The following is a 27,179-nucleotide window of genomic DNA, read 5'->3' on the forward strand; positions in this document are numbered from 1 at the left end:
TATTCGCAACTACCGCTCATTCCTTCTTTAAAATTCTACCCGTTTTCTTGAAAGCTTTGCCCTTCTTTCGGTCTTCTACTCCACGAGTGTAAAGCTTTGCTGCCTAGCACACTAAAATCATTCAGCTATTTAAACACACAAGGTGGAAGACAAAGCAAATTGACATTGCAATTCTAGCACATTGTGCAAAAGCATTGCACTTTCTTCCCTGTAATAGGTCACCAAATTAATTTTTACTGGGTAAATATAATTTTATTAAAAACACGGAGATCAACAATAAGAGGGCCGTTATGTCAAAGTGCTCCTTTCCTATGCTTTCATTTCCCAGTTTATCTGAGTAAAGATTGCATGTTTAAAAATGGGAACAGCATTTAGAAGTTGTGTACATTTAAAAAAAAAAAAAAAAAAAAAATCTGAATTATTAAAAGGTATTAATGTTTTAAACTTGAAGTTTAACCTTAAAACAGCCAAAGCACGTACTCCTTTAGTGAATGTGAAGATGGAGTGTGATTGAAGAACAAGTTCAGAGGCAAGGTCTCGTAGCCTTGTGATGAAAATCTACAGTACAGGTTGAACCCCGGTAATCCGGCACCCGACGGTCCGGCACCTTCAGTGGTCCGGCATGAGGAAGGTCCTGCTGTCACATTCCCTCCCTGGGATGGGTCCGGCTCGGGTCCCAGGACCGCCGCCGGGTCAGGATCAGCGCCTGGACCGCGCAGCATCACCGACGGCTCGGCGGAGTGATGGAGCCCGGGGTCGGCGGCGGCACAGGGAGGGCAGCAGCAGGAAAAGGAGGAGTAGGTGGTGGCGGTGTTTGTGGTGACTTTCGACACCTTCAGTGGTTCCGAGGGTGCCGGATTACCGGGGTCCAACCTGTATATGTTTCTGCCTGCAGCCCAGGATATTGCAGTAGTTTTAAATCCTCCAAAAGAAGTTGAGTTGTAATTTCTTTCTCAACAGTAGAGCAGAGATGGAAGAGGACAGACACACTCCAGACAGCATTGTGCCAGCATCCTCGCCAGAAAGTGTGCTCGGGCAGGAAACTTCCAGGTTTCCCTTGCTGACTGAAATTAAGGAAGAGTCATTGGACCGTGCCCTTTCTCCTGTGATTCCCATAATTCCAGGAGCTTGCATCCCAGGTTGGTGTGAGAAATTAATAATTGCTGTTCAAGCAATGGTCATTTTTTGAAAGCGCTCAGGCTGAGCCAGTGGTCAGCAAAGGGGATGGAATTGTGGTGGGGAGGGGGTCGGACTATGGTTTCGGTCTTCCCAGTGTTTAATTGGAGGAAGTTGCGGGTCATTCAGGACTCTGGATGTTCGGACAAGCAGGCTGACTATAATATAGAGGCAGTGGAGGGGTCGAGGGAGGTAGTGGAGAGGCAGAGCTGGGTGTCGGCGTACATGTGGAACCTGATGTCATGCCTTCGAATGATGTCGCCGAGGGGAAGTATGTAGTTGAGAAAGATCAGGGGGCCATGGATAGATCTCCAGAGGTAACGGTGCAGGAGTGGAAAGAGATTCTCTGGCTACAATTGGATATGTAAGAGTGGAACCAAGCGAGGGCAGTCCCACTCAGCTAGGCAGTGGAGCAGAGATGTTGGCTGTGTCAAAGGCTGCAGACAGGTTGAGCAGGATGAGGTCACAGAGGATGTAATTTGTGACTTTGCCCAGGGCCATTTTAGTGCTGTGGCTGGAGCGTAAACCTGATAGAGATTCAAACATGGAGTTGTGGGAAAGATGGGCATGGATTTGCGACAACACATTGAAGGACTTTGGAGAGGAAAGAGAGGTTGGAGATGGGCCAGTGGTATGCAAAGACAGACGAGTCGAGGGTGGGTTTTTTGAGGTTGGGGTTGATGGTGGTTTTGAAAGAGTGGGGGACAATATTTGAGGAGAGGAACCCATTTACAATGTCGGCTAGCATGGGGGCCAGGAAGGGTGGGCATTTGGGTGGTCAGCAATTTAGTGGGAATAGACTCAAGAGAGCAGGAGATTGGTCTCATGGAAACGATGAGCTCAGAGAAGGCATGGGAGATAGGAGAGAAACTACAGAAAGATGTGGGTTCAGGGATAGGGCAGGGGGAAGTTGGGCAGGGGGAAGTTGGGCAGGGGGAAGTTAGGCAGGGGGAAGTGAGGGATGCAACGGAGGCAGCAGAACGGATGGTCTTTATCTTAGTGACAAAAGTCATGAGTCCTCGTACTTGCTGGAAATGAGGGTGAAGGGGATAGAGGTTTAAGGAGACGGTTGATGGTGGAGAAAAGAAGATGGGGGTTATCTTTGCATTCCAAAATGATCCTGGAATAGTGAGCAATTTCAGCAGAGGAGATCGGCACCAGTAGTGCTTGATGTGGACCAGCCAGGCCTAGCTTGAATGGCTAAACCAGTTGTGCGGTAGATACATTCAAGTAAGCGATCCCTGGACTTGAGAGCGAAAATAGGAACGTACCGGGGAAATGACCAGGGTGAGGGAGAGTAAGGGTTTTACTGGAGACGAGCATGAATATCAGAGATGAGGGAGTGATTGAGCTTATCTGCAGAAGTATTGTGGTGAATGGCAGGCCATAAGCTAGCCAGTTGGGAGTTGGAGTGTTTTTGTAGGGGCAGATGCCGATGGAAGTGGGGTTAGAAGAGGGAAGGGGGTATGTGAGTGGTGAGCGATATGAGAGAGTGATCAGAGATGGCCTTGTTTATGATTTGAGACAATGGGAATAGAGAGATCACATGAGGTAGCAGGGTCAAGGGGGTGGCCGTGTATATGGATAGGAGATTTTATAAGAAGGGAGAGATTAAGGGAGGTCAGGAGGGAAGTGAACCCAGAGAAGAGAGGACAAGGTGAGTCAAGGTGGAGATTGAAAACACCAAGAATGAGGAGTCGCTGAGGGAGGAAATGAGTGAGGATATCCCAGTGGAAAACTTGGGGTGGGCGGTAGAGAATGGGGTATTTAAAGGAGAGGTGAGTGAGGTGGAACAAGGTGAGGTGGTCAAAGGAATAGGGGCAGAGGGATAGGGCGGGGGGGAAGTTTGGCCCGGTGGGCTAGGGGAAGGGAGGGATGCGACGGAGGCAGCTGAACGGATGGTCTTGATCTTAGTGACAGGTCCATGAGTCCTCGTACTTGATGAAAATGAGTGTGCAGGGGAGAAGGATAAATCTGGCAACTACAGGCCAGTCAGTTTAACGTCGGTGGTAGGGAAGCTTTTAGAAACAACAATTGGGGAGAAAATTAACAGCCACTTGGACAAGCATGGACTAATAAAGGAGAGCCAGCATAGATTTATTAAGGGCAAATTGTGTTTGACTAACTTGATTGAGTTTTTTGATGAGGTAACAGAAAGGGAGGGTGGATGAGGACAGTGGAGTTGGTGTTTTGTATGTGGACTTTCAAAAGTACCACACACTAGGCTTATTAGCAAAATTGAAGCCCATGGGATAAAAGGGGCAGTAGGAGCATGATACAAAATTGGCTCAGGGATAGAAAACAGTTGTGGTGAATGGCTGATTTTTGGACTGGAGGGAGGTATACAGTTCCCCAAGGGTCAGTCCTAAGACCACTGCTGTTTTTGATATACATTAATGACTTGGACTTGGGGGTAGAGGGCACAATTTTGAAATTTGCAATTTGCAGATGACCCAAAACTTGGAAGTGTATTAAACAGTGAGGGCGATAGTAATAGACTTCAAGGCGACATGGACAGGCTGGTGGAATGGGCGGACACGTGGCAGAAGAAATTCAATGCAGAGAAATGTGAGGTGATACATTTTGGGGGGGGAAGAATGAGGAGAGACCAGACACACTAAACGGTACAATTTTAAAGGGAGTGCAAGAACAGAGAAACATGGGCGTGCTTGTGCACAAATCTTTGAAGGTGGTAGGACAGGTTAACAAAGCAGTTAAGAAAGCATATGGGATCCTGGGCTTTATAAATAGAGGTATAGAGCACAAAAGCCAGGAAGTTATGCTAAACCTGTATAAAACACTAGTTCGGCCCAGCCTGGAGTATTGTGACCAATTCTGGGTACCACACTTTAGGAAGTATTTGCTAGAATGGTTCTAGGGATGAGGGAATACAGTTACGTGGATAGACTAGAGAAGCTGGGGCTGTTCTCTTTGGAACAGAGAAGGCTAAAAGGAGATTTGATAGAGATGTTTTAAAATCATGAAGGGTTTAGATAAGAGTAAATAAAGAGAAACTGTTTCCAATGACTGATGGGTTGATAATGAGATTTAAGGTGATTGGTAAAAGAACCAGAGGCGACATGAGGAAAAACTTCTTTACGCAGCGAGTGGTTAGGATGTGGAATGCACTGCCTGATAGGGTGGTGGAGGCAGATTCAGTAGTAGCCTTCAAAAGGAGAAAAAATTGCAGGGATATGGGGAAAGAGCAGGGGAGTGGGACTAACTGGATTGCTCTTCGAAAGAGCCGGCGCAGACTCGATGGGCCGAATGGCCGCCTCCTGTGCTGTACTATTCTATGAGATCACATCTGAGCAACATTACATGATCATCAAAACGCCTTTAAATTTGGACTTACTCTTGCAATATGTGGAGGATACGTCCATTCAAATAATTAAATACAACCCTGCAAGTTAGGTAATCTTATCATTTAAAAAAACAGAAACAAGTATGTGCAGTATTATTTGATGTCTGTTGGTTGGTAAGTGCACTCTTCTGTTCATTTGAATTACTAATTTGTCTTTTTTAATACTTGCTTCCTCTTTAGTATTTCCTGATACAAAGCCATTTGTAAATATAGAGCCATTTGTGGAAAATACTGAGAAGGGTGCATCTTTCTCTGGCCCATGGAAGAGTGGTAAAGGAAACCAGGTTGCAGTCACACTCACTGTCTCAGGAACTGCTGCCAAGGTAAATATATAATTTAAAACTAATTTCTGGTCTCCATTTTGAGTTTGGTTCATGGAAGTCAGTGTCCATCTTAACTCTACTTCTTTCAAAATTGTATAACACAAAATGAAGAAATTTTCCCCTATTTGTTACAGGGAGTTCTGGTACAAAATGTAATGAGAATTTTGCACACATTGACACTTCAAAAACACATCGTTGGGATGAAAAAATATAGGTACAAAGAAAGAAGATAGGGAAATGGTAGAAACTTATAAGCTTGTTCTCAATGGCATGTTATTATATTTCTACTGTATTTGTTATAGGATATAAACAGAATGATGACGGCTTTTGCTCAGCTGCTCCAGATGAAGATCCCAGGTTCCTATGAGGTTACGTCTGTTCCAGATAGTCCACGTTCTTTTCTACCCGATGGGAAAAAATCCATATTGGAAGTCCCTGATCCAGGTATGTGTAATTTTGTACCTCTCCAGAAGAAAGTCATTTATACTTGTCACTGGGAATCAGTTTACAAGAGCTTGATGTACCCTTTTCAGAATGGTGTTTTGTGCAGACTGACAAATATAACTTTTAGATGAAACAGTCAGGCTTTCAGGGTGAGATATTGCCCATGGACAGTGAGAGATCCAATCTGTCCGTAAGTGAGAAGTAACAGCCCAAGGACTTCGTCAATGTTATAGTCATTACTTTTCAAGTAAACAAAGTAACTGACTTTTTAACTGATTTTGCACCTTGTAAGTTGAGGTGCTAATGTCTGGAAATTAGCTCTTTCTATCCTACGTTTCCATTAGATGGGGTTTTGCCACATAATTGTGTGCCAATGTGCAGCAGATTTCTCTCACTGATAGCTGCGCAGGCAAGTCTATGAACTAATGCATATTTTTTTTTTTTTACAAAACAGCCCAAGAAAGCAAGTGCCTTAAAACTATCATGGGCTATGTTGACTTCAACATGTTCCTGGAGGAGCACACCTCTACTTTTCAGCATTTTTTTTGATTATGGAGATTAAATGAATGAGGAAGAATGTGTTGGCCCAAACCAACGATTGTAATTTTAATCTTTAAATGAATTTCAACATTTCACACATATACTCCCTTCCTGCATGTCCCTCTTGATGTAGATACGGACTTTTCTTTCAGTTGCATGTGTTGCTAATACTTCATATCAACCTGGTCTTTGTGCCCCTACCAACTTTTCAAAGGAACTTAAGTGCACTTTCAAAATAAGGCTTGTATATAGAGGCGATGTGGGGCAGGACCACATAACGTGTCAGCCCTGTAAGCACTATACATTAAAGGGACAGTGCTCCAGTGGCTTTTCCCTTTTAGATTACTGCCTATTTATTAGTATCTTGGGGTCGAACTTAAATTAAAAAACTAAGAACAACCATACTTACAGTTAGATTATCAACATTTTTACCTTTTTACCAGCTAGGATGGAAGACTTGCATTTATATAGCGCCTTTCACGACCACCGGACGTCTTAAAGCGCTTTACAGCCAATTAAGTACTTTTGAAGTGGAGCCATTGTTGTAATGTGGGAAATGCAGCAGCCAATTTGCGCACAGCAAGCTCCCACAAACAGCAATATGTAAATGACCAGATAAATCTGTTTTTGTGATGTTGATTGAGGGATAAATATTGGCCAGGACACCGGGGATCACTCCCCTACTCTTCTTCAAAATAGCGCCATGGGATCTTTTACGTCCACCTGAGAGAGCAAACGGGGCCTCGGTTTAACGTCTCATCCGAAAGACAGCACCTTCGACAGTGCAGCACTCCCTCAGCACTGCACTGGAGTGTCAGCCTAGCTTTTTGTGCTCAAGTCTCTGGAGTGGGACTTGAACCCACAACCTTCTGACTCTGAGGCGAGGGTGCTACCCACTGAGCCACAGCTGACACACTCGTTGATTATCATTGGTGGTTTTAACTTTTTTCTGGTTTTCTTAGTGGCCTCCAAAGAAGAACCAATGGACTTGGAGAAACTGGTGCTGGAAAAACATAATTGGTTCAAACAGTATGATGTCACGTTACCAGGCTCTACTCTTAAGACACCAGGGGAGGAGCTGGCAACTGCCACACCGGTATGTACATCCTCCCAGCCAAAGAGCTCCCTGTGGATATTGGGATGTGTTTGATGGGGGAAGGGGTAATTAAGTATATGTAGTGCTGCATCATGGGCATCATCCCAGTTTTCCTGAAATTAGCCACTGTTCCTTTTTTTAGTTTGCTTCCCCCAGGAGGTGACATTACCAGTTATTATGGAGGGTGGTATATAAGGTCACACCATCTGATGGACAGAATGATCACTGATGGGCCTTATGGTCTTACTCGCCCTTATTTCTTTATGCTTGCATTTTCCTAGTGACTTTAACATAAAATGTCCCAATGTTGTTCACGGGTGGGGAAAAAACTGGACACCAAACCCAGGGAGGGGGGAGCGGGGTGAACAAACATGGCTTTTAAAGTCTTGACAAAGGGTTTTGACCCGAAACGTTGACTCTAATTTCTCTCCACGGATGTTGCCTGGCCTGCTGAGTTTTTCCAGCATTGTTCTGTTGTTATTATGGCTTTTAAAGACACTTCTGCAGGAGGGGAGAACAGTAGCAAGTTGGAAAGGTTTAAGGAGAGCAAAGTGTGGGCTAAGGCGGCTCAATGCTGTGCTGCCAAAGAAGGAACAGAGGGAATCCGGTATGCAAAGGAGGTCAGAGTTGGAAGAGTAGAGGGTGCTGACTGAAACATAAGGCTGAAGGAGGTTGTAGAGGTAGGGAAAAGCAAGGCCATGGAGGCACTTGCAGATATATGGTCAAAAATTTTGAAATCAATTAGTTGGGAAATGGAAGTTGGTAAGAACAGGGGTGATGGGGAGTGGGACTTGGTGTGCAGTAGGATGTTGGGGAATGGAGTTTTGGGTGATGCAATTTGTAAAGTTCTTTTGGTAAGGGAATTGATTGTCATTTTTAAAGAATATATTGATAACTAATGTTTCTGTTTCAGTACATTATAATGGCCATATTTGCTTTTTCTTTTCAGGAAACTTCCTCAGACTGTCCAACGAAAGAAAGAATTGTGGTGCATCATTATAGTAATAATATGTCTATCCTCGATGTTCACCAACTTCCTATAATACAACCAGAGAGCTCACCACCTTCATCCCCAAGTGTATCATCACCTGGGACTCCAGCAGAGTCAAGTAAACCTGACCCACCAGTTGAGTCACCAAAGATTAAGCACCCTCTCCCACTGGACGAAAAGCAGTTTGAGGAACCTCAGCCACAAATGAAGAGGTGGAGGGGGATCCGTTGGAAACGTTTGGAATTTAAAGTCATATTTCACAAGGGGAAGTTTAAACATGTGTCTCAGCATGAAATTGAAGCGCTCATTCAGAAACTGGGGACATCATTAAAACCAGACCCTATGCCCAAGGACACTAGGAGGTGTTGTTTCTGTCATGAAGACGGTGATGGAATAACAGATGGGCCTGCAAGACTCTTGAATCTTGACTTGGATTTGTGGGTCCACCTAAACTGTGCACTGTGGTCCTCTGAAGTATATGAGACTCAGGCAGGGGCACTGATAAATGTGGAAGTGGCTTTCCACCGAGGACTCACCACAAAGTGTGCTTTTTGTCAGAAGACTGGAGCCACTACAGGTTGCCATCGGGTCCGATGCCCAAACACCTACCATTTTGCTTGTGCTATCCGTGCCCGTTGTATGTTTTTTAAGGACAAGACCATGCTTTGCAGTCAGCACAAACTGAAAGGCGCCAACGAGCAGGAAATTAGGTGTTTTGCTGTTTACCGCCGCGTCTACATTCAGAGAGATGAGGTGAAGCAGATTGCCAGCATTGTACAGCGTGGCAAACGCAGTCACATGTTCAGGGTTGGTGGACTGATCTTCCATACCATTGGCCAGTTGCTCCCCCATCAGATGCAGGAATTCCACAGTGTGACGGCTCTTTATCCAATTGGATATGAAGCATCTCGTATTTATTGGAGCATGCGATACACTAACAAGCGTTGCTGCTACCACTGCACCATCAATGATACTAATGGCAAACCAGAGTTTGGCATCCAGGTTATTGAGCAAGGACATGAGGATCTGATTGTTACTGATTGGACCCCACAAGGTAAGAGCAGTCCACACGATGGTCAGGATAAATAATTGGTTACTGCACAAAAAGATTATAGATGTTGCAACAGCTTAAAAGCTGGTGGCATAAATCCTTGGGTCTCCCCACCCACCCCTCCCTCCCGGCTAACATTACCAACATAAAAGTTACGCACAAAATTGAGAGGCCTAGATAGAGTGGATTGGAAGGACCTATTTCCCTTAGCAGAGAGGTCAATAACCAGGGGGCATAGATTTAAAGTCATTGGTAGCAGGATTAGAGGGGAGTTGAGAACTTTTTTCACCCAGAGTGTGGTGGGGGTCTGGAACTCACTGCCTGATAGGGTGGGAGAGGCAGAAACCCTCATTGCATTTAAAAAACTACTTGGATATGCACTTGAAGTGCTGTAACCTACAGGGCTACAGACCAAGAGCTGGAAAGTGGGATTAAGCTGAATAGCTCTTTTTTTGGCTGGCACGGACATGATGGGCCAAATGGCCTCCTCCTGTGCCGTAAATTTCTATATGATTCTACACCTCGCTGGTTTTCTTGTGTGACTTGCCATGTCACTTTGAATACAGTACCCTGTCTTCCACTCAGTTTTAGTTTGTCATCCTGTGTAGCTTTAGAGGCAGTTTATGCTGTTGCATTGTGATTTCTCAATGTATGGGATTGAAATATGCAGCCCTAATTAGATAGACTAACTGGATTGCTGTTTGAAAGAGCTGGCGCAGACTCGGGGCTGAATGGTGGCCTCCTGTACTGTACTATTCTATGATTCTAATGTGTTGAACTAATTATTGTTAGTAAATTGGAAATAAGCATTCTTCCTCTTTAGTTCAATCTCCTCATGCAGCTAGTCATTTACAGCACCACCATGCATAGTCAGGTGATCTCTTCACATATCCCCCCCTCCCATGCTGTGTAATACGGCTTTGTTTTAGACTGCGCTGTTATTTCTGTTTCTCCTGTCATTGGCAGCTTATCTTTCTGTTGTCTCTCAACCGAAAAAGTTAAAATCATCATTTATCAGCTTTGCTTTTGTTTTAGTCTTTAGTCTGCAAACAAGGTTTGAGTTTATTACTATTTCAGCAAAACTTTCATGTGTTCTTTTTTCCTGCCAAATCACCAATGCTGTCTTGAGTTTGGCTTACTATAGCCTTATCAGTCAAATGTACCTTGGAGTGCTCACCCCATTATTCAAACGATTTGGGGCAAAATCATAGCAAGACTAAAGTGGCAGGCAGCAGTCCTGCCCCGCGTACTCTCACCACCCCGAACTGGTTCGGGGAAATATTAGGCTTTTTGTCTCTTCATTATAATCAAGTCCTTGCTGCAACCTCCTTTCAAATGGAATTCCAAAGCAAAGCGCTTATGTCATGGGTCAGAGATGTGTGGCCCTTTATGGTGCCAAGCTCTTAATGGCAGTGTGTTTCAGAGGGTTCCCCTGGGGTGTGGACAGTCTAATTTGTGTGTGGTTAAACAATATTCCAAGCATGAGGCAGATCATATTCCAGGGCTTAGCCAGTCACTGTGTTTCCTCCCCAAGCCTTCATAGTGAATCTTCAGCAGCCTGGCAGAAAATCAGAAGAAACTCACTCAATCGAAACAAATGAACTGGAGTGATTTGTGGCCCTGGAACTCTCACGTGTGACTTTGTAGGCAACCTGGTGATGCATTATGTTGATCCATTCTGTGACACTGTTAGCACAGCAGAGGTTCATGCCCATAACATCTCAGGACATTGTGTTGCTGATCTCTTAAGTCATCTGGGAGATACTAAATGCAGGCACCTGCCAAGTTGCCACACACTGCTCCTATACCTCCAAGTGGCTAGCTTAAGAGCAACCTTAGCAGAGGCTTAGGAACGAGTTGGTGGTTTATTCTCCAGATCAAGAATTGGTCTATTCACCAGCCAGCAGGAGAGAATAACTCGATTTGGGGAGGGGGGGATACATAAACTTCTGTTTGGAATTTAGTAATTCTGACACTTCAGTTGTGGAGCCACAACTTTCCATAGCACAATTCACGACCACCGGACATCCCAAAGCGCTTTACAGCCACTGAAATACTTTTTGAAGTGTAGTCACTGTTGTAATGTTGGAAATGCACTTTAAGTATCCCACTTATGTTTTCCATTTATTCCCCTCTTTTCTCAGGCGTTTGGAACAGAATTCTTGAACCAATTGTGCGACTGCGGAAAGAAGCAGACATGTTACGACTTTTTCCTGACTATATTAAAGGAGAGGACATGTTTGGACTGACTATCCATGCTGTCCTAAGGATTGCAGAGTCGGTAAGAAAAAAAATAAATAAAGGCTCCAAATACAGAAATAGCTGCAAAAATAAAATTGACAGAAATTCCTGGTTTTAAAATATAACTTGTTACATACCTAATCTGTAACCTTATGTAACGACGATTTAAAGTCAGGTGTATTTTGATGGCTAGCTGTACAGTTAATCCCCCTCCACTGTGAAGACTATTAAACGTCACAGGAAATGGTCAGGTGAATGAGTGGGGAGAACTGGACTATATAAATCTGCAAGCGAAGGTGGTCATAAACTGCAGATTGTACCTATTGTATACTAAAAACGGTGATTGATCTCAACATGCTAATAATATTGCTGTGGGCATAATATTAAGCCACCTAATGTGCTAGCCTAATATGTCACAAATTCAGCTCAAAGGGTACGATGCAGCCATTGCACAGACCTGACTACCATGGGGAGCTTAACGTTCCAGGTTATACAGCCTTTAGAAAGGACAGGGAAATCGGGAAAAGACAATATTACAGCAGTTGAAAGAAAGGATAGCAGTAAGGGCGAGCAGGCAGTGCAAACACTCTGGGTGCAAAAGATGCAAGACTCTGGTAAGACGCAGTATAACGCTAAAGCGAAGTGACTTGCACAAATGCCAGGAAAAATGATAATTCAGAAGACGGAGAAATATAGAAAACAACAAGGGACACAAAGAACAAGTCATCAATAAGGCGAATGGAATGTTGGCCTTTATCTCAAGGCAGCTGGAATACAAAAGTGAGGAAGTGGTGCTTCAGTTGTATAACGCCTTGGTCAGACCCCATCTGGAGTACTGCACTCAGTTTTGGGCACCGCACCCCAGGGAAGGATATATTGGCCTTGGAGGGTGTTAAGTCTGTGGGTTGTATTATAAATAATCACAGACTCCACTGTTAACAAAATAAAACACGTCTTTACTATTCAGAGGCTCGGGCGATTCTGCCCTAGTTAACGTATCACAACCCTTATATACTGGTGTGGTCACTATCGGTATTACAGTATACATGAGCCAATAGATAGTGCCACCCTAAAGTAGTGCTCTTAAAGGCGAACGGTTACATTCTATAGTTCCCTTAAAGGTAAACGGTTACATACACAACAGAGGGGGTGCAGCGCAGATTCACCAAAATGATAGCGGAGCTAAAAGGGTTGAATTATGAGGACAGGTTGCATAACCTTGGCTTGTATTTCCTTGAATTTAGAAGATTGAGAGATGACCTGATCGAGGTGTTTAAAATGTTAAAAGGATTCTATAGGGTAGATACAGAGAAACTATTTACCCTGATGGGGGCTCAAGAACAAGGTGACAATCTTAAAATTAGAACCAGGCCATTTAGGAGGGAAACCAGTACGCACTTCTTCACACAAAGGGTAGCAGAAATCTAGAATTCTCTCCCCCAAAAGGCTGTGGATACTGGGACAATTGGAGATTTCAAAACCGAGATCGATAGATTTTTGTTAGGTAAGGGTATCAAGGGATATGGAGTTGTTAAAGAACAGCCATGATCTAATTGAATATAGGAACAGGATCAGGCTCAAGGGGCTGAACGGCCTACTCCTGTTTGTGTTCCTAACATATGTCCATCAATCAACTGAACTCCAGCCCTTTGTCAATTCTAACTGCATTACTTAACATTCACAACAGGGTGGCACTGTAGCAGTGCATTTCCCAGAGAACAAGAGCCATCTTGCTAAAGGTAAGTAAAGATAAATCCATTGTACTGGCCTGGGGGCCCACAGAAATTTACTTTTGTGTTCCCCTGCTCCTGTTTTTGCTGATTCCACTCCTGGGGCCCGCTCCACTTACCAGCCCCTTCTGTTTAGTGATAGTATTGGTGCTGCTGCAACATTCCCCCACCGTTTTGTTAAATGGCTGTCCCAGCTGCTCGATCACTCGCCTGCCTGCCCATTTACTGGCAGTACCCCGGCACCACAGCCGCGCTCTTTGCAGCTGTCTCAACCTCTGCCCATCCTCCTCTTTCCCGCTTCCTTCCTCGCTCTCCTGGAGGCTGTTGACAGTGGTTTTGGAGGAAAATGGAGCAGTGCCTTAACAAAGTGAGCCATTTATGATGGCAGTGAGGGTTATGGCAAGGAAAAGTAATTGATTCAGGAGATGGGTGGGGAAGGAGTTCAGGGAGCAAGAGGTGGGCCTTGGAGGGATCAGATGAGCCTGTGAAATGGAGGTGCAGGGAGCTGGGAAGAAATTAGTGTCAGAGTGGAGACTGAGATGGAGGCGAGGCTGGAAAGTGACAGGGGAGGAATTGGAGCACAGATGATCTCAATCTTTGAGATGCAGATATCCATAAGCAGCTCTCACTTCTCATTGGAGGTGAGATGGGGTAGCAGGGCATCTGGGGAAGCAGTTGATTGACAAAAATAGGAATCTAGGATTGTCCTTGCCCTCAAGGATGCTCTTGAAGTAACAGGACAATTTGGCCATGGAGTGCAAGATGATGTATTTCTTGAGATGGTCAAGGTGGATTTGGCAGTGGACAACCAAGCTATTGGTGCACCAGGTGCATTCAGATCTGCTGCCTTTAGACTTCTGGATGCAGTGAGAGTAGTACTAGGGAGAGTGGCAGGGTTGGGAGAGCGTGAGTGAAGTCGAGGGTGTCATAGGCAGAACTAAGGAAACTGTTCAAGGTCAAAAGTGGCAGTGGACCAAAACCACACTTACTCCAGGATCATCCTGCAGAGCAAACATAACCGCTCTCCCCGTATCTTTGCTCCACTACCAAGCATCTCCTTGAACCCCTCTCCCCTGCCCCCTCCACTCCTCCAACAGTAAGTGCAAGGAGCTCATGAACTTATTTTTCCACTAAGATTGAAATCATCTGTTCAGCTGCCTCTGCTGCTTCCCCCTTACCTTGCCCACAAAGCTAAGTCTCCACCTTCCCTGCCCTGGCTCTGAACCCATATCCTTCTCCAGTTTCTCTCCTATCTCCCCTCTTGCCCTCTCCGAGCTCATCTTGTCCAGGAGACCCACTTCCTGCTCCCTTGACTTCATTCCCACAAACTTGCGGACCACCCAACATCCCTTCCTGGTTTGCATGCTGGACGATGACTTAAAATGGTACTCTCTTTTTTCCCCCCCCCCCCCCCCCTTGCCCTGGTATGCCCCATCCTTTAAAAACCACCATCATCACTCCTTCCACACAAAAAAGCCCATAACCAATGTTCCCTCTTTTTTAGTGCGCGGTCCCTTTAACTGGCTGCGCGGCCCATTCATATTTTCACGCATGCGCGGTTTCCTCCCTGTAGAAGCCGGTGAGCGGCCTGCGCGGGACCTCCAGACCGCTGTGCGGCTGCACAGCTTAGTGGGAACGTTGCCTATAACCCCTCTGACCTTGCAAACTACCGATCCATCTCCATTCTCCTTTTCCTGTCCAAAGTCCTTGAACATGTTGCCTTCAAAAGCCGTGCCCATCTTTACTGCAACTCTGTTTGAAAATCTCGAGTCAGGTTTCTGTCCTTGCCACAGCACCAAAACAACCCTAACCAAAGTCACAAATGACATCCTCTTGACTGTTGTGCATTATCCCTCCTCAATCTCTCTGCAGCTTTTGACACAGTTGACCACACTATCCACCTCCAACACCTTTCCTCCTTGTTCAGCTTAGTGGGATTGTTCTCGCGAGCCGCAGTTTTCCTCCAGTTAAACACTGGGAAATCTGAAGCCATCATCTTTGTTCTCCCGTGACAAACTCCTTGCCGCTGATTCCATCCTGCTCCCCAGCCACTGTCTCAGGCTGAACCAATCTCGGTGTCCTATGCGACCCCCAAGCTGAGCTTCCGACCCCACGCCATCTCCATCACAAAGACTGCCAACTTCCACCCATGTAACGTCGCCTGTCTCCAGCCCTGCCTCCGCTCATCTGCTTCTGAAACACTTATCCATGCCTTTTTGCATGTCCAGACTGAACTATTCCAATGCTTTCCTGGTCGGCTTCCCGTCCCCCCCCCACCCTCCATAAACTTCATCTCATCCAAAGCTCTGCTGCCCACATCCTATACCAGGTCCCACTCGCCCATCGCCCCTGTCCTTGCTGACCTACATTGGCTCGATGTCTCCAATTTAAAATTCTCATTGTTGTGTTTAAATCTCTTAATAGCCTCGTCCCTCTCTATCTCTGTAACCTCCTGCAGTCCAACAACCACTCCCTTCTGAACTCTGTTCCTCTAAACTCTGACCTTTTGTGCATTTCCCACCTCCTTTCACCCAATCATTTCTGGCCATGCCTTCAGATGTCTGGGCCTCTGGAGCTATCTCCCTAAACCCCTTTGCCTCTCCACCACCCTCTCTCTCCTTTAAGACCCTCCTTAAAACCCATCTTTTTGACCAAGCATTTGGTCAGCTGTCCTAATATTGCCTCCTTCTGCTCAATGTCCATTTTTGTCTGATTACGCCTCTGTGAAATACCATGAGACCTTTTTTGCCATGTTTAAGCCTCTATATGAATGCAATTTGTTGAAGATGCTTTCTGTAGAAACTAAAGCTGGAAATCTTAGCAAAGAAATCACCATTGGATTTGAAAAATGCAGCAGGCAACCAGGACTTTAAAGGCAGAGTGTGAATGGTTATGTGCTCAAATAAGGAAAAGGTGCCAGAGATGCAAGGGGAGAGATTGCAGCAGGACCTGGCCACTCCACCACCACAGTTTGGGTAGGACGGTGGAAAATGTCACTTTGCAGGGTGGCTTCAGTAAGGGGGAAAACATCAGTCCCTGGGTGTCGATTGACTTATCCAGGATGGAAGACCCTTGTTAGCAAGGGAATAAATGTTCTGGAGGGCAGCACCAGGCTTGGGGGCCCACCAGAGAAGTGGACTATGATAGTAGAATGGGAAGCAAATTGGAGAGATTAACCCTAGTGATAGAGCTGGGCAGGAATGAGGCAATAGCGGTTGCTGCTGTGGAGAGACAGCGACGGGTGCCATGGTGGGCATGGAAGAGGATGCCTAGGATGGAGCAGAGGTGAACCATGGACATATCCAGGAATCACTTGAGCCTGGAGTGATGACAAGGAATACTAGGTAGGAGTATGGTTTGAGGAGATGGGACTTGAAAGTAAAGAGGGCCAGAAGCTAGCCCACAGGGGTAGGGAGTTTGGGTTTGATGCAGCAGTCAAAATATACACCTGAATAGAGACAGTACAAATAGGTTTGTTACATAAGCAGATACAGAGGTGCCTAAAACCTAAGTAAGTAAATTTTACGTGTAGAGGCATGGAATTGTTGATTGAGAGCTCAGGGTATGGCCACTGGGTGAGAAAAAAGGGCTTTGCAGAACTGGTGGGGTTTGTTTGATAATTGAAAGGTAGTAGGTGATGCAAGGTTGCCCAGTGCTTGGTGAAAACCGATGCATAATCTGGGGATAGTCCAAAGGTGGGCAATGAATCATGGGGTGTCTACCAAGCAGTGGCCTGGGAAATCAGATTGTTTTTGCTGTCACCCGCTGTTGAGCCCGTAGTGCTGTACTCTGGGGGTGACTCTCTCTCAGTTGTACAGCGGTCTTTTCAACAGCTGCTCTGCTCCAACTCACTCCAGGGGTGAACAGGGCACCAAGGTTGTAAACTATCAAACTCCGCTTGAGCAGGCATGGGATTGAGGGCTATGGCATGGAGTCTCCGGTGGAGGGGTGAACCAGATGTTTTCAGTTTGCCAGTGTTGAGCTGTAAGAAATTTTAGCTCATCCACGACTTGATGAGATGGGTAATCAGATAGCATTGTGACAGTTGTGATATCAAGGGCTGTAGTGGAGGAGTAAAGCTGGCTTTTGAAATCTGCTATTTCTGACTCTCTAAATTATTTTGTGAATTCATCTCCTTTTTCCTTCCAGTTGCCAGGAGTAGAGAGTTGTCAGAACTACATATTCCGGTATGGTCGGCACCCGCTTATGGAGCTCCCGCTAGCTGTTAATCCAACAGGCTGTGCCCGTTCTGAACCGAAGATTATGACTCACTACAAACGGTAGGTACAGGGAAAATACAGCTTATTATGAGGATAACTTAATAAAATGTCTTTTAAAAAGAACAATTATAATGAAGTGAACCCTGTTACAAAATTTAAACGATGATGAATTTATAGTCCAATATGAATGCAGTAATGTGTGTGTGTGTTGTGGGTGTGTTGTGTGTGTAAGATAGGCATGAGATAATTTGATCCCTGCTGAAGAACACTGGCTTGCAGTCATTAGAAAACACTCCAGCATAAAGTAATTCAGTTTTTTTCATAAGTGCTAATTTTATTTTCAGTTTTTTCTTTTGCCCCATCCTGTTGTCCCTCAGATCTTTTGCCTGCTGGACTCCTTCCTTGACCTGGGAGGATGGAGAAGTTTGGGCCAAGGTGTTCTGTAGCTGCCATTCATGTTTGCCTAACAGGAGTGTGAGATGTGGTTCACCACTAGCCTTGACCTTTTTTTTGCCTCATTTGTAGTTAAGTGTTCCACAGTGTGGTATAATACTGCATCTAGTGGAGTGATGTGCACCTGGAGAAATGATTAGTGATAGCTGGCAAGTTCAAAAAGCCAAGGCAAAATTTAAAAAATTCAACATTCTGGTAACGACTCCAGCATTCTGCTATTAGACAGAGCTACTGGGTCAGAAAAGCCTATTTTAAAATGGAGTAATGAGATATACAGGAAACTCTCTTTTAACCGGCACCTAAATGTCCGGAAATCTCTCTTAACCAGCAAAATTCAGGAGTAGGTTCAGTTAAGTTTTACTTCATATTAGTGGCCGTGTAACCGGGGTTCCTGGATCTGTGGCCATGTAACCGGGACTCCTGCACCTGTGGCCGTGCAACATGGACTCCTGGATCTGTGGCCGTGTAACCGGGACTCCCGCACAAGTGCCGTGTAACCGGGACTCCAGCACCTGTGGCCGTGTACGGGGCTCTCGTACCTTGGTAAGTATACCTCTCTGTAATCCGGACCTTTTGATCAACCGGCACCACGCCGGTCCCGTCAGTGCCGGATAAAAAGGAGTTTCCTGTATCTTGATTTTTTCAATTGTAGCTTTGATAATTTTGTTTTTTTACTGGCCTGAGTAAAAGTATGATATGTAGAGAGCACCAATACCTCAAACACATTTTTAGTCTTTAGACCAGATAACGGCGATCCCTTTGGGACCAAGACTTTGCTTCTAGGGAGCCTTTTCTTATTGGAAAAAAAAATAGCAAATATAATGTTAAGTATCATAGAATTTAAATTGTCCAAGTATAAATGTTCATCTTTTTCCCCACATACATTAACAGGCCACACACCTTGAACAGTACCAGCACATCAAAAGCATTTCAGAGTACAGTAACTGGAGAAATTAACACTCCCTACAGCAAGCAGTTTGTCCACTCCAAATCCTCTCAGTACCGCCGACTGAAAACTGAGTGGAAAAATAATGTTTACCTGGCTCGATCTCGAATACAGGTGAGTCAGCGCCAACAAGATGTGAAATATCACCAGTTAAACAGATTGTGTACTCTGAAATCAAATTCTTTTCTCAATTGTTCAATGTTTGCCATCCTGCAGCTGCCTAGTGGCGGGTGGAGGGAAGAATGTGACTGAGAATCTAATCTAGAAATGCCATTTCTCGATAATCAGGCCCTTGCATAACCATTTTGATAGTGAACTCTTACTATGTGTATATAAGGTTTCATTCATGATCACATTCTTGGGTGCTTTTTTCTGCTCTCGATGGCACTCTTCACTATATTTACTTTGGGATTTGACTGTATTTGCTGTAAAATAGTGGTGCTTTGCAGCATACAGTAGTTCTGTAATAGTTTTCGTCGAAGTTTTAGTTTTGGACATTACCAGTGTTGCTATCTCAACCAGTAATGCACCTCATTATTTTTGGTTCCTTGGGCTTGGCTTGACTAGGCCTACTTCCAATTGAGGTAGCCTCCTGGTTTCAAGATCTATATTAATAGTTATGAATTCTTCTCTGCAACCAATACCCACGACGCCTGTTTGCCCTGTCTTCTGATATCCTATTACTTTCAGAAGCTTGAAACCTGCTCAAAATTCAGCAACGGGACCCTTTGTCTGATTTACTAAAAGGCTGACGAGAATGTCCAAGTTCAGTTCTTTCAGCCAATTCTTCCGTGAAGCTCACCTTTCAAGCTCAAGACAACTAAAGCAATTGGGGTTAAATAGAAAGTGTTTTCAAGAGTGATCCCAACATAGAGGAGCTGCTGGAGCAGCATTCCTTGCTGGTTGACTTGGCCAGAGAGAAGGTGAATTGCTCTCCTATGGTCTGCCTACTAATCTTCTCCAGCATCACTTCAACCATTGGATTCTGCAGCCTCTGGACACCAGTGCCAATTTAAAATTGAAGGTAGTTGTCTTGAGCAAACTACAAGGATAGCAATCCTCAGCCTCTGGGGTAAATTCATTACATAATAGTGGACTTAAAATAAGGTCAAACAACTGCCTTAAATTGACTAGAACCAGTTTAATGTGTAACATTTGAGCTCAAGTCTTTTTTCAGAGGGATCTTATCGATTATAATAGATGGACGAGACTGAATGTGTAACCATAGTCTACTTTGTCGGCTGCTTCTGTCAACAAAACAACCTACTATGGGCTGCATAGTGTGCAGAGTTTTTATGCATTAAAAGGAACACATGATTTGATATCTAACATGAAACTTGAGTATGGTCCCATCGATTTAGCTTGTTCAGATGATGAGCCAATGCAGAGGTACATGGAGCTTAAATTACACTTGGATGATGAAGAACACACTGCACTGGATGTTTTAATATTTGAGTTGTGCCGGCATAACATCCTCCTGCTTGTATACCCTGGGAATTGAGATCTCCTTACCGGAAAATTATGATATGTCCACAGGTTAAACCTTGAGGCGCTCGGTCACGAATAATGGAACCTGGACAGGAACCAATGAACTTTTCAGTGATGGCTGTTGATAGAATTCATTTCAATATTTGTTTTAACTTCTGTTCAATATTTTTCTGCTCCATAGGGTCTGGGTCTCTATGCAGCCAAAGACCTTGAGAAGCACACAATGGTGATTGAATATATAGGGACAATCATTCGCAATGAGGTTGCAAACCGCAGGGAGAAATTGTACGAGACTCAGGTATGGGTTAACCACATCGCTGTGTATAATGCTTCAAACACTACTGCTAAGCCAAACTTCAACTAATAGGGCTGGTACTGTTTAACATTGTTATTTTCAGCTCATTGAAATCTGCAGGTGCTGACGTTTTTCAATTATTCGCGTTTCAAGTTTAAAATTTTTAAAAAGCATCACTGTTGGGCGTATCATTTTGGATTGAAGTTTAATGGCAGCAGTTCACCTTACCCTGCCAAGTTCAAGTGACTACCCAGTTTGCACCTTTCATTGGTAGGTTATGCGGTTACTCCTGCAATCCTCTGGTAGATTGAGTTCTCAATCTCTGCCATGCTGCTATGGAGAGTTGCTGTGTAGAATTCAGGTACTTCCCTTCAGGGAGGAAAGGTCATCTTCGGGCTACTTTTTCCACACCAGCCAGCAACCAGTTTCAGAGCAGCGTTGGAGGTCCTGGGAACAGGTTGGCCATTCTTGGTTGGGGGTTATATTTGCCACAGGAAAATCCAAACAAGAAGGGGAAAAAAGTATGTTTATGTACTATTAACATTATCTTCTGTTTATGACCATTACTTTTAAAAGGGAAATGGATAAATATTTGAAAAAGAAACATTTAAAAGGGTATAGGCAGGAAAATGGGACGAAGTGGCTCGCTCTTTCAGAGAGGTGTGACACAGGCCGATGGGCTGAATGATGGCCTCCTATGCAGTAGAATTCTATGATTGTACTGAGATATATTGCTAACTTTAATTAATCCTAATAAGAGTCAGATCTCTTAGTATTGGTGTGACTATCTGTCTTGGTCAGAATGATACTGTGTAATCCTTTAAATGCAATGGTGAATGCTGTTCTCGTGTGTAAACTGGTGTATATCAGGTTATGATATAAGCATCAAGTGTTAAATGTTTGTGCTGTATTTATTTATAAGTGCATGATATTTAGCACAAGTTGAATCATTCTGTCAAGTGATCTATATCCTAATACATGTGGGATTGTACGCGATATGCTCAAACTATTCAAGTTTCTGCACCTCTCCTAGCACCCTGTATCCCATCGAATGGCTTCACAATTGATGGGGCCTTTCCTTGGGGTCACTCTGGTCTGTCTTGGGTTACCCTACTCCCAATCTTCAGTGCCCCCAGTACTGTGTTCCCTGGTTGAAGCTGATTTAGATTTGAACTGATGTAAAGCTCTGAGAACAAAGAAAATAAAGTGAATAAGATACGATAGTGAAACACAAATGTTCAAAATGAACAAGTCAGTCAGCATCTGTAAAGAGGAAAAACAGGTTAATGTTTCGGGTGCATGGCCCTTCCTCAGGACTCTGGTCTTGCCCTGGAACGTTAACCTTTCCTCTATACAGGTGCTGACTGACCTGCTGTGTATTTGTTGCATTTTTGCTTTTTGTTTCAGATTTCCATTGTTCACAATTCTTTTTTATTAAAGCTACTACAGTGCAGACAGAGAATAGAGAAAACGAAAAGGAGGGGGTAACATTCTAATAGAAAACCTGAGGCAAGAAGCACAACACATACAGAAGAACAATAAAACTAGTAAAGATAGGAGAAAAACATAACACAAACCACCCTTGAGTTCCTTACCTTGTACTGTAGGTGTTATGCAGCATCTTAATTTCCTTGGTGTGAAGACCAGAATATGCCATTACCTCAGTCAAGATTTGGTGGTGTTTCATGATCTCATGCTCGATAGGAATATTTTAAAAGAAATAGTAGTTGCTAGTTGCGTTTGGGGCAAGTGATATATCATGTGACATTGGCTTCTGTCTTCCTGACACAGTACCTACAGAGTTAAAAACCAAACTCTCAAAATATGTCTCCTCTTGTTATATATGCACTTCAGAATATAGGTGTTTTGTTTTGGTACCTGAGGGAGGAGCAATGTCCTTCAATACAAATACAAGCATCTTGTGGGTTTTGTTTGTATATATGTTTGATTGATTGGAAGTTCTGAGCTCAAGGCACATATTGAAATTTCTGTTGTTTCAGTCACTTATTTTTTGAAAAGTACTTCTCAGCCTTTTTGTTAAATATATAAAAAGTCGTTTGTTTAACGCCATCGGATACATAAGCCAGAGAGACTCTGGACAGTCAGAAACAAGCCACCACGTAATGGTTAATATTCAGGGACTTTGTTCAATCCAGTTTACATTGCAGTTTAGCAAAGCAGGTGTGACTGTTAATGTTTCTATTTTATCTGAGGAGTGTACTGTGAATCTATAGTATGTCATTGCTTCTATTCACTACAGCAACTCGAGCTCCGGATTTCGGAGCTTGAGCGGTGGCTGGAGTCACTGCAGTGCATCCGCGAGGCTGAGAGTTACATGGATAGCATGTTTCTAGAGGTGGTCACCCCGCAGCTCAAGAGTATGCAGGCAGAGAGGGAATGGGTGACCGCCAGACAGAAGAGGAGGACCCGGAGTGCATCGCGCTCTCCAACCAGTATTCTGTTCTGAGTACTGGTGAGGGCGATGGTTCCTCTGGGGAGTGCAGCCTGAGTCAAGTCCACGGCACCACAGGTGGCTCAGCTGCACCGGCGGGGGGGGGGGGAAGCGTGGAAGAGCAATAGAGGTAGGGGGTTCAATAGTTACCGGAGCAGGCAAGCGTCTCTGCAGCCGTAGATGTGACTCCAGGATGGTATGTTGCCTCCCTGGTGCCAGGGTCAAGGATGTCACTGAGTGGCTGCAGGACACTCTGAGAGGGGAGGGTGAACAGCCAGAGGTCATTGTCCATATCGGTACCAACGACACAGGCAGAAAGAGGGATGAGGTCCTGCATTCAGAGTTTAGTGAGCTAGGAGAGAGATTAAAAAGCAGGACCTCGAAGGTAGTCATTTCCAGATTACTCCCGGTGCCACGTGCTCGTGAATACAGGAATAAGAGGATAGAACAGATGAATGTGTGGCTGGAGAGATGGTGCAGGAGGGAGGGCTTTAGATTCCTGAGGCATTGGGACAGTTTCTGGGGAAGGTGGGACCTGTAGAAGCCGGGCGGGTTACACCTCAACAGAGCTGGGACCAATATTCTCGCGGAGAGGTTTGCTCGTGCTGTTGGGGAGGGTTTAAACTAGCTTGGCAGGGGGAGATGAGCACCAGCATTTAGGAGTAGAAAAGAGGAATAAAGTGCATAAAAGAGTGAGTGCGTTGGATAGTACTAGAGAAGATAGTACTAGAGGTGGAAGTAGTACCATATTAGATAGGAGCAGACTAAGAAAGACTATGAAAAATTCAAAAATGGGTTTAGAATGCATGAAATAACAACAGAAAATGCTGGAAAAACTCAGCAGGTCAGGCAACATCCGTGGAGAGAAATTTGAGTTGACGTTTCGGGTTGGACCCTTCTTCAAAACTGGAAAGAAAAGAAACTAGATCGGAGGCAGGGCTGCGATCGGACAAAAGAATAAAAGAAACAAAAGAAGTAAAAGAGATTAGAAGCTAGACGAGATGGTAATAGGCTGGGATTAGGTGTAAAGTGTACTGGCAGGGCAAAAGATAGCTGCCAGGTGTGAGAGAGAAACAAAAGGAAAGGGGGGGTGGCGGGGAAGGAGTGGAACAATTACAAGAGAAAATGAAATGGGGGCCGAGCTTATGATCTGAAATTGTTGAACTCGATATTGAGTCGGGAAGGCTGCAGACTGCCTAATCGGAAGATGAGGTGCTGTTCCTCGAGTTTACGTTGCGCTTCCGTGGAACAATACAAGAGGCCAAGGACGGTGAGGTCCGAGTGGGAATGGAGCGGTGAATTAAAATGACAGGCGACCGGAAGCTCGGGGTCACCCTTACGGACTGAACGGAGGTGTTCCGCAAAGCAGTCACCCAATCTGCGTTTGGTCTCCCCAATGTAGAGGAGACCGCATCGTGAGCAGCGAATACAGTATACTAGATTGCGAGAAGTACAAGTAAATCGCTGTTTCACCTGGAAGGGGTGTTTGGGGCCCTGGACAGTGGGAAGGGGGGAGGTATAGGGGCAGGTGTTACATCTCCTCCGCTTGCACGGGAAGGTGCCAGGCGAAGAGGAAGGGCTGTTTGGGATGATAGAGGAGTGGACGAGGGTGTCTCGGAGGGAGCGGTCCCTGCGGAATGCTGAAAGGGGAGGGGAGGGGAAGATACGTTTGGTGGTGGGATCACTTTGGAGGTAGCGGAAATGCCGGAGGATGATCCGTTGAATGTGGAGGCTGGTGGGATGAAAGGTGAGGACAAGGGGAACCCTATCGTGGTTCCGGGAGGGAGGGGCAGGGGTGAGGGCAGAAGTGCGGGAGATAGAACTGACACGGTCGAGGGCAGTGTCAACCACAGTAGAGGGGAATCCTCGGTTGTGGAAAAAGGAAGACATGTCTGAAGCACTGGTGTGGAAGGTGGCGTCGTCAGAGCAGATACGGCGGAGGCGGAGAAACTGGGAGAATGGAATAGAGTCCTTACAGGAAGCGGGGTGGGAGGAAGCGTAGTCCAGGTAGCTGTGGGAGTCAGTGGGCTTGTAGTAAATATTGGTCGATAACCTATCCCCAGAGATGGAGACGGAGAAGTCGAGGAAGGGAAGGGAAGAGTCCGAGATGGACCATGTGAAGGTGAGGGAAGGGTGGAAATTGGAGGCAAAGTGAATGAAATTGTCAAGTTCGGGGCGAGAGCAGGAAACGGCACCGATACAGTCATCAATGTATCGGAAAAAGAGGTGAGGGAGGGGACCCGAGTAGGACTGGAACAAAGATTGTTCCACATAGCCCACGAAAAGGCAGGCATAGCTAGGACCCATGCGGGTACCCATGGCAACACCTTTGATTTGGAGGAAATGAGTGGAGTTAAAGGAGAAGTTGTTCAATGTGAGAACAAGTTCAGCCAGGCGGAGGAGGGTCGTGGTGCATGTATGTAAACGCACAAAGTGTGGTGAATAAGGTTGGTGAGCTACAAGCACAATTAGCCATGTGGCAATAACGGAAACGTGGCTTAAAAATGGTGAGGACTGGGCACTTAATATTCAAGGGTACAAGGTGTTCGGAAAAGATAGAGATGGAAAAAAGGGAGGTGGGGTGGCAGTGCTGATTAAGGAAGACATTGTAGTGTTGGAAAGGGAGGATGTTCTTGAGGGGACAAGGACAGAATCCATTTGGTTAGAATTGAGGAGCAAAAAGGATATGATCACGCTATTGGGAGTATTCTATAGGCCTCCAAATAGTGAGAGGGAGGTAGAGGAGCAAATCTGCAGGGAAATCGCAGAGATATGCAAGAGCTTATAGAGTGGTGATATTGGGGGACTTCAATTACCCAAATATCGATTGGGATAATGCTAGGGTAAAGGGAAAGGAGGGGGAGGAATTTCTTTAATGTGTTCAGGAGAATTTCCTTGACCAATATGTTCTTGGCCCAACTGGGAAGGAGGCATTACTGGATCTGGTGCTGGGGAATGAGGCATTGCTGGATCTGGTGCTGGGGAATGAGGTGGGCCAGGTCGACCAAGTGTCTGTGGGAGAACACTTGGGTACGAGTGATCATCGTATCATAAGATTTAGATTAGCAATGGAGAGGAGTGTGGAACTTCTAAACTGGAATAGGGCTAACTTCAGTGGGATGCGAAAGGATCTAGCCAGGGTAAAATGGAACCAAAGACTGACAGGAAAAACTGTAACGGAACAATGGGTGATCTTTAAGGAGGAGATGTTCCAAGTACAGGCTAGGTACATTCCAACAAGAGGGAAGAGTAAGGGAACCAAAGCAAGGGCTCCTTGGATGACGAGGGAGATAGAGAGGATGATGCATGTCGGGTGAAGTCTTCAAGGGAGAACCAGACCAAATACAATAAGTTGAGAGGGGATGTGAAGATGAAAATAAGATTGGCAAAGCGAGAATGAGAGTAGAATGGCGGTTAACATAAAGGGGAACCCAAAAATCTTCTATCAGCATGTAAACAGTAAGCGGGTAGTAAGAGGTGGAGTGGAGCCTATTAGGGACAAAGAAGGTGATACATGCTTAGAGGCGCAGGGCAAGGCTGGAATAATCAATGAGTACTTTGCATCGGTATTTACTAATGAGGTGGATGCTGACAAAATATCGGTAGAAGTGGAAAAGGTAGAAGCAATGGAAGGGGGGAAATTGATAGACGGGATGTACTATAAAGGCTGGGTATGCTTAGAGTGGACAAGTCGCCTGGTCCAGATGGCTTGCATCCCAGGTTGCTAAAGGAATTGGGGGAGGAGATAGCGGAAGAGCTTTGTGGTGTATGTGCCTTTAAGAGCCCCTGTGTACTGTAATGCCGGTAGTGGCCACTCGGGCTATATAAGCCTGTATAGTGTCTTGTATCTGTTAGTTCACCTCCAGACTTTGTCCAGTAAACACCTGTAAACCAACTCCTGCATTCCGTGTCTTCATTAACACACGGATACAACAGTGGCGACGAATTGGAAACGGACTTACCTGCAATTCGGCAGCACCTCAAGGAGATCGATTCCTTAGACGAAGGAAGAAGAAAAAAAAGAAAAAACTGTGGTTTCACCAGCTAGCCGGGCTGGTGGCAGGTACTGCAATAATCCTTCCTGGGCGGCGGGCTGGGGCTCGATCGGCTGGCTCTACAGCGGGGCCAAGCAGTGAAGGCGCAGGCAAACAGAGACGAAGGGTGGAGCACTCGGGAGACGGCCAGCTCTGCAAAACAGGTCGGCGTTCGGACGCAGAGGGAGGGGAAAGTCCCAGAGAGTCCGGCGGGAACAAGTCTCCGACTATTAAAAATATTTGTATAAATAAAAACCGCGGAGAACAGCGTTGTCAGCGGCGGGAAGCGCCATTTTTTTCAGCAAGGAGGAAGGGAAAGCGCGGGAGGCGCCATT

At 45.2% G+C, this 27,179-nt stretch overlaps 1 protein-coding gene across 11 annotated transcripts in view; it reads left to right on the forward strand.

Moving 5' to 3' along the window:
* The window catches only part of kmt2d (lysine (K)-specific methyltransferase 2D), a 239,566-nt gene that overhangs the window by 196,784 nt on the left and 15,603 nt on the right, over positions 1 to 27,179 (forward strand). For 9 of the 11 annotated variants that reach the window (XM_085972785.1, XM_085972784.1, XM_085972778.1 and 6 more), the window contains 9 exons: positions 961 to 1,139; positions 4,721 to 4,863; positions 5,166 to 5,307; positions 6,810 to 6,943; positions 7,893 to 8,988; positions 11,130 to 11,266; positions 17,106 to 17,236; positions 18,521 to 18,689; positions 20,245 to 20,361. In XM_085972785.1, the coding sequence (XP_085828911.1) occupies positions 961 to 1,139; positions 4,721 to 4,863; positions 5,166 to 5,307; positions 6,810 to 6,943; positions 7,893 to 8,988; positions 11,130 to 11,266; positions 17,106 to 17,236; positions 18,521 to 18,689; positions 20,245 to 20,361 (2,248 nt within the window). The remainder of the gene's footprint in view (positions 1 to 960; positions 1,140 to 4,720; positions 4,864 to 5,165; positions 5,308 to 6,809; positions 6,944 to 7,892; positions 8,989 to 11,129; positions 11,267 to 17,105; positions 17,237 to 18,520; positions 18,690 to 20,244; positions 20,362 to 27,179) is intronic. The other 2 variants (XM_085972783.1, XM_085972789.1) reach the window with 1 other exon arrangement.

This window comes from Somniosus microcephalus, chromosome 33 (genome assembly GCF_052327205.1).
Source record: "Somniosus microcephalus isolate GS21.2 chromosome 33, FLI_Smic_1.0, whole genome shotgun sequence".
Lineage (NCBI taxonomy): Eukaryota > Metazoa > Chordata > Chondrichthyes > Squaliformes > Somniosidae > Somniosus > Somniosus microcephalus.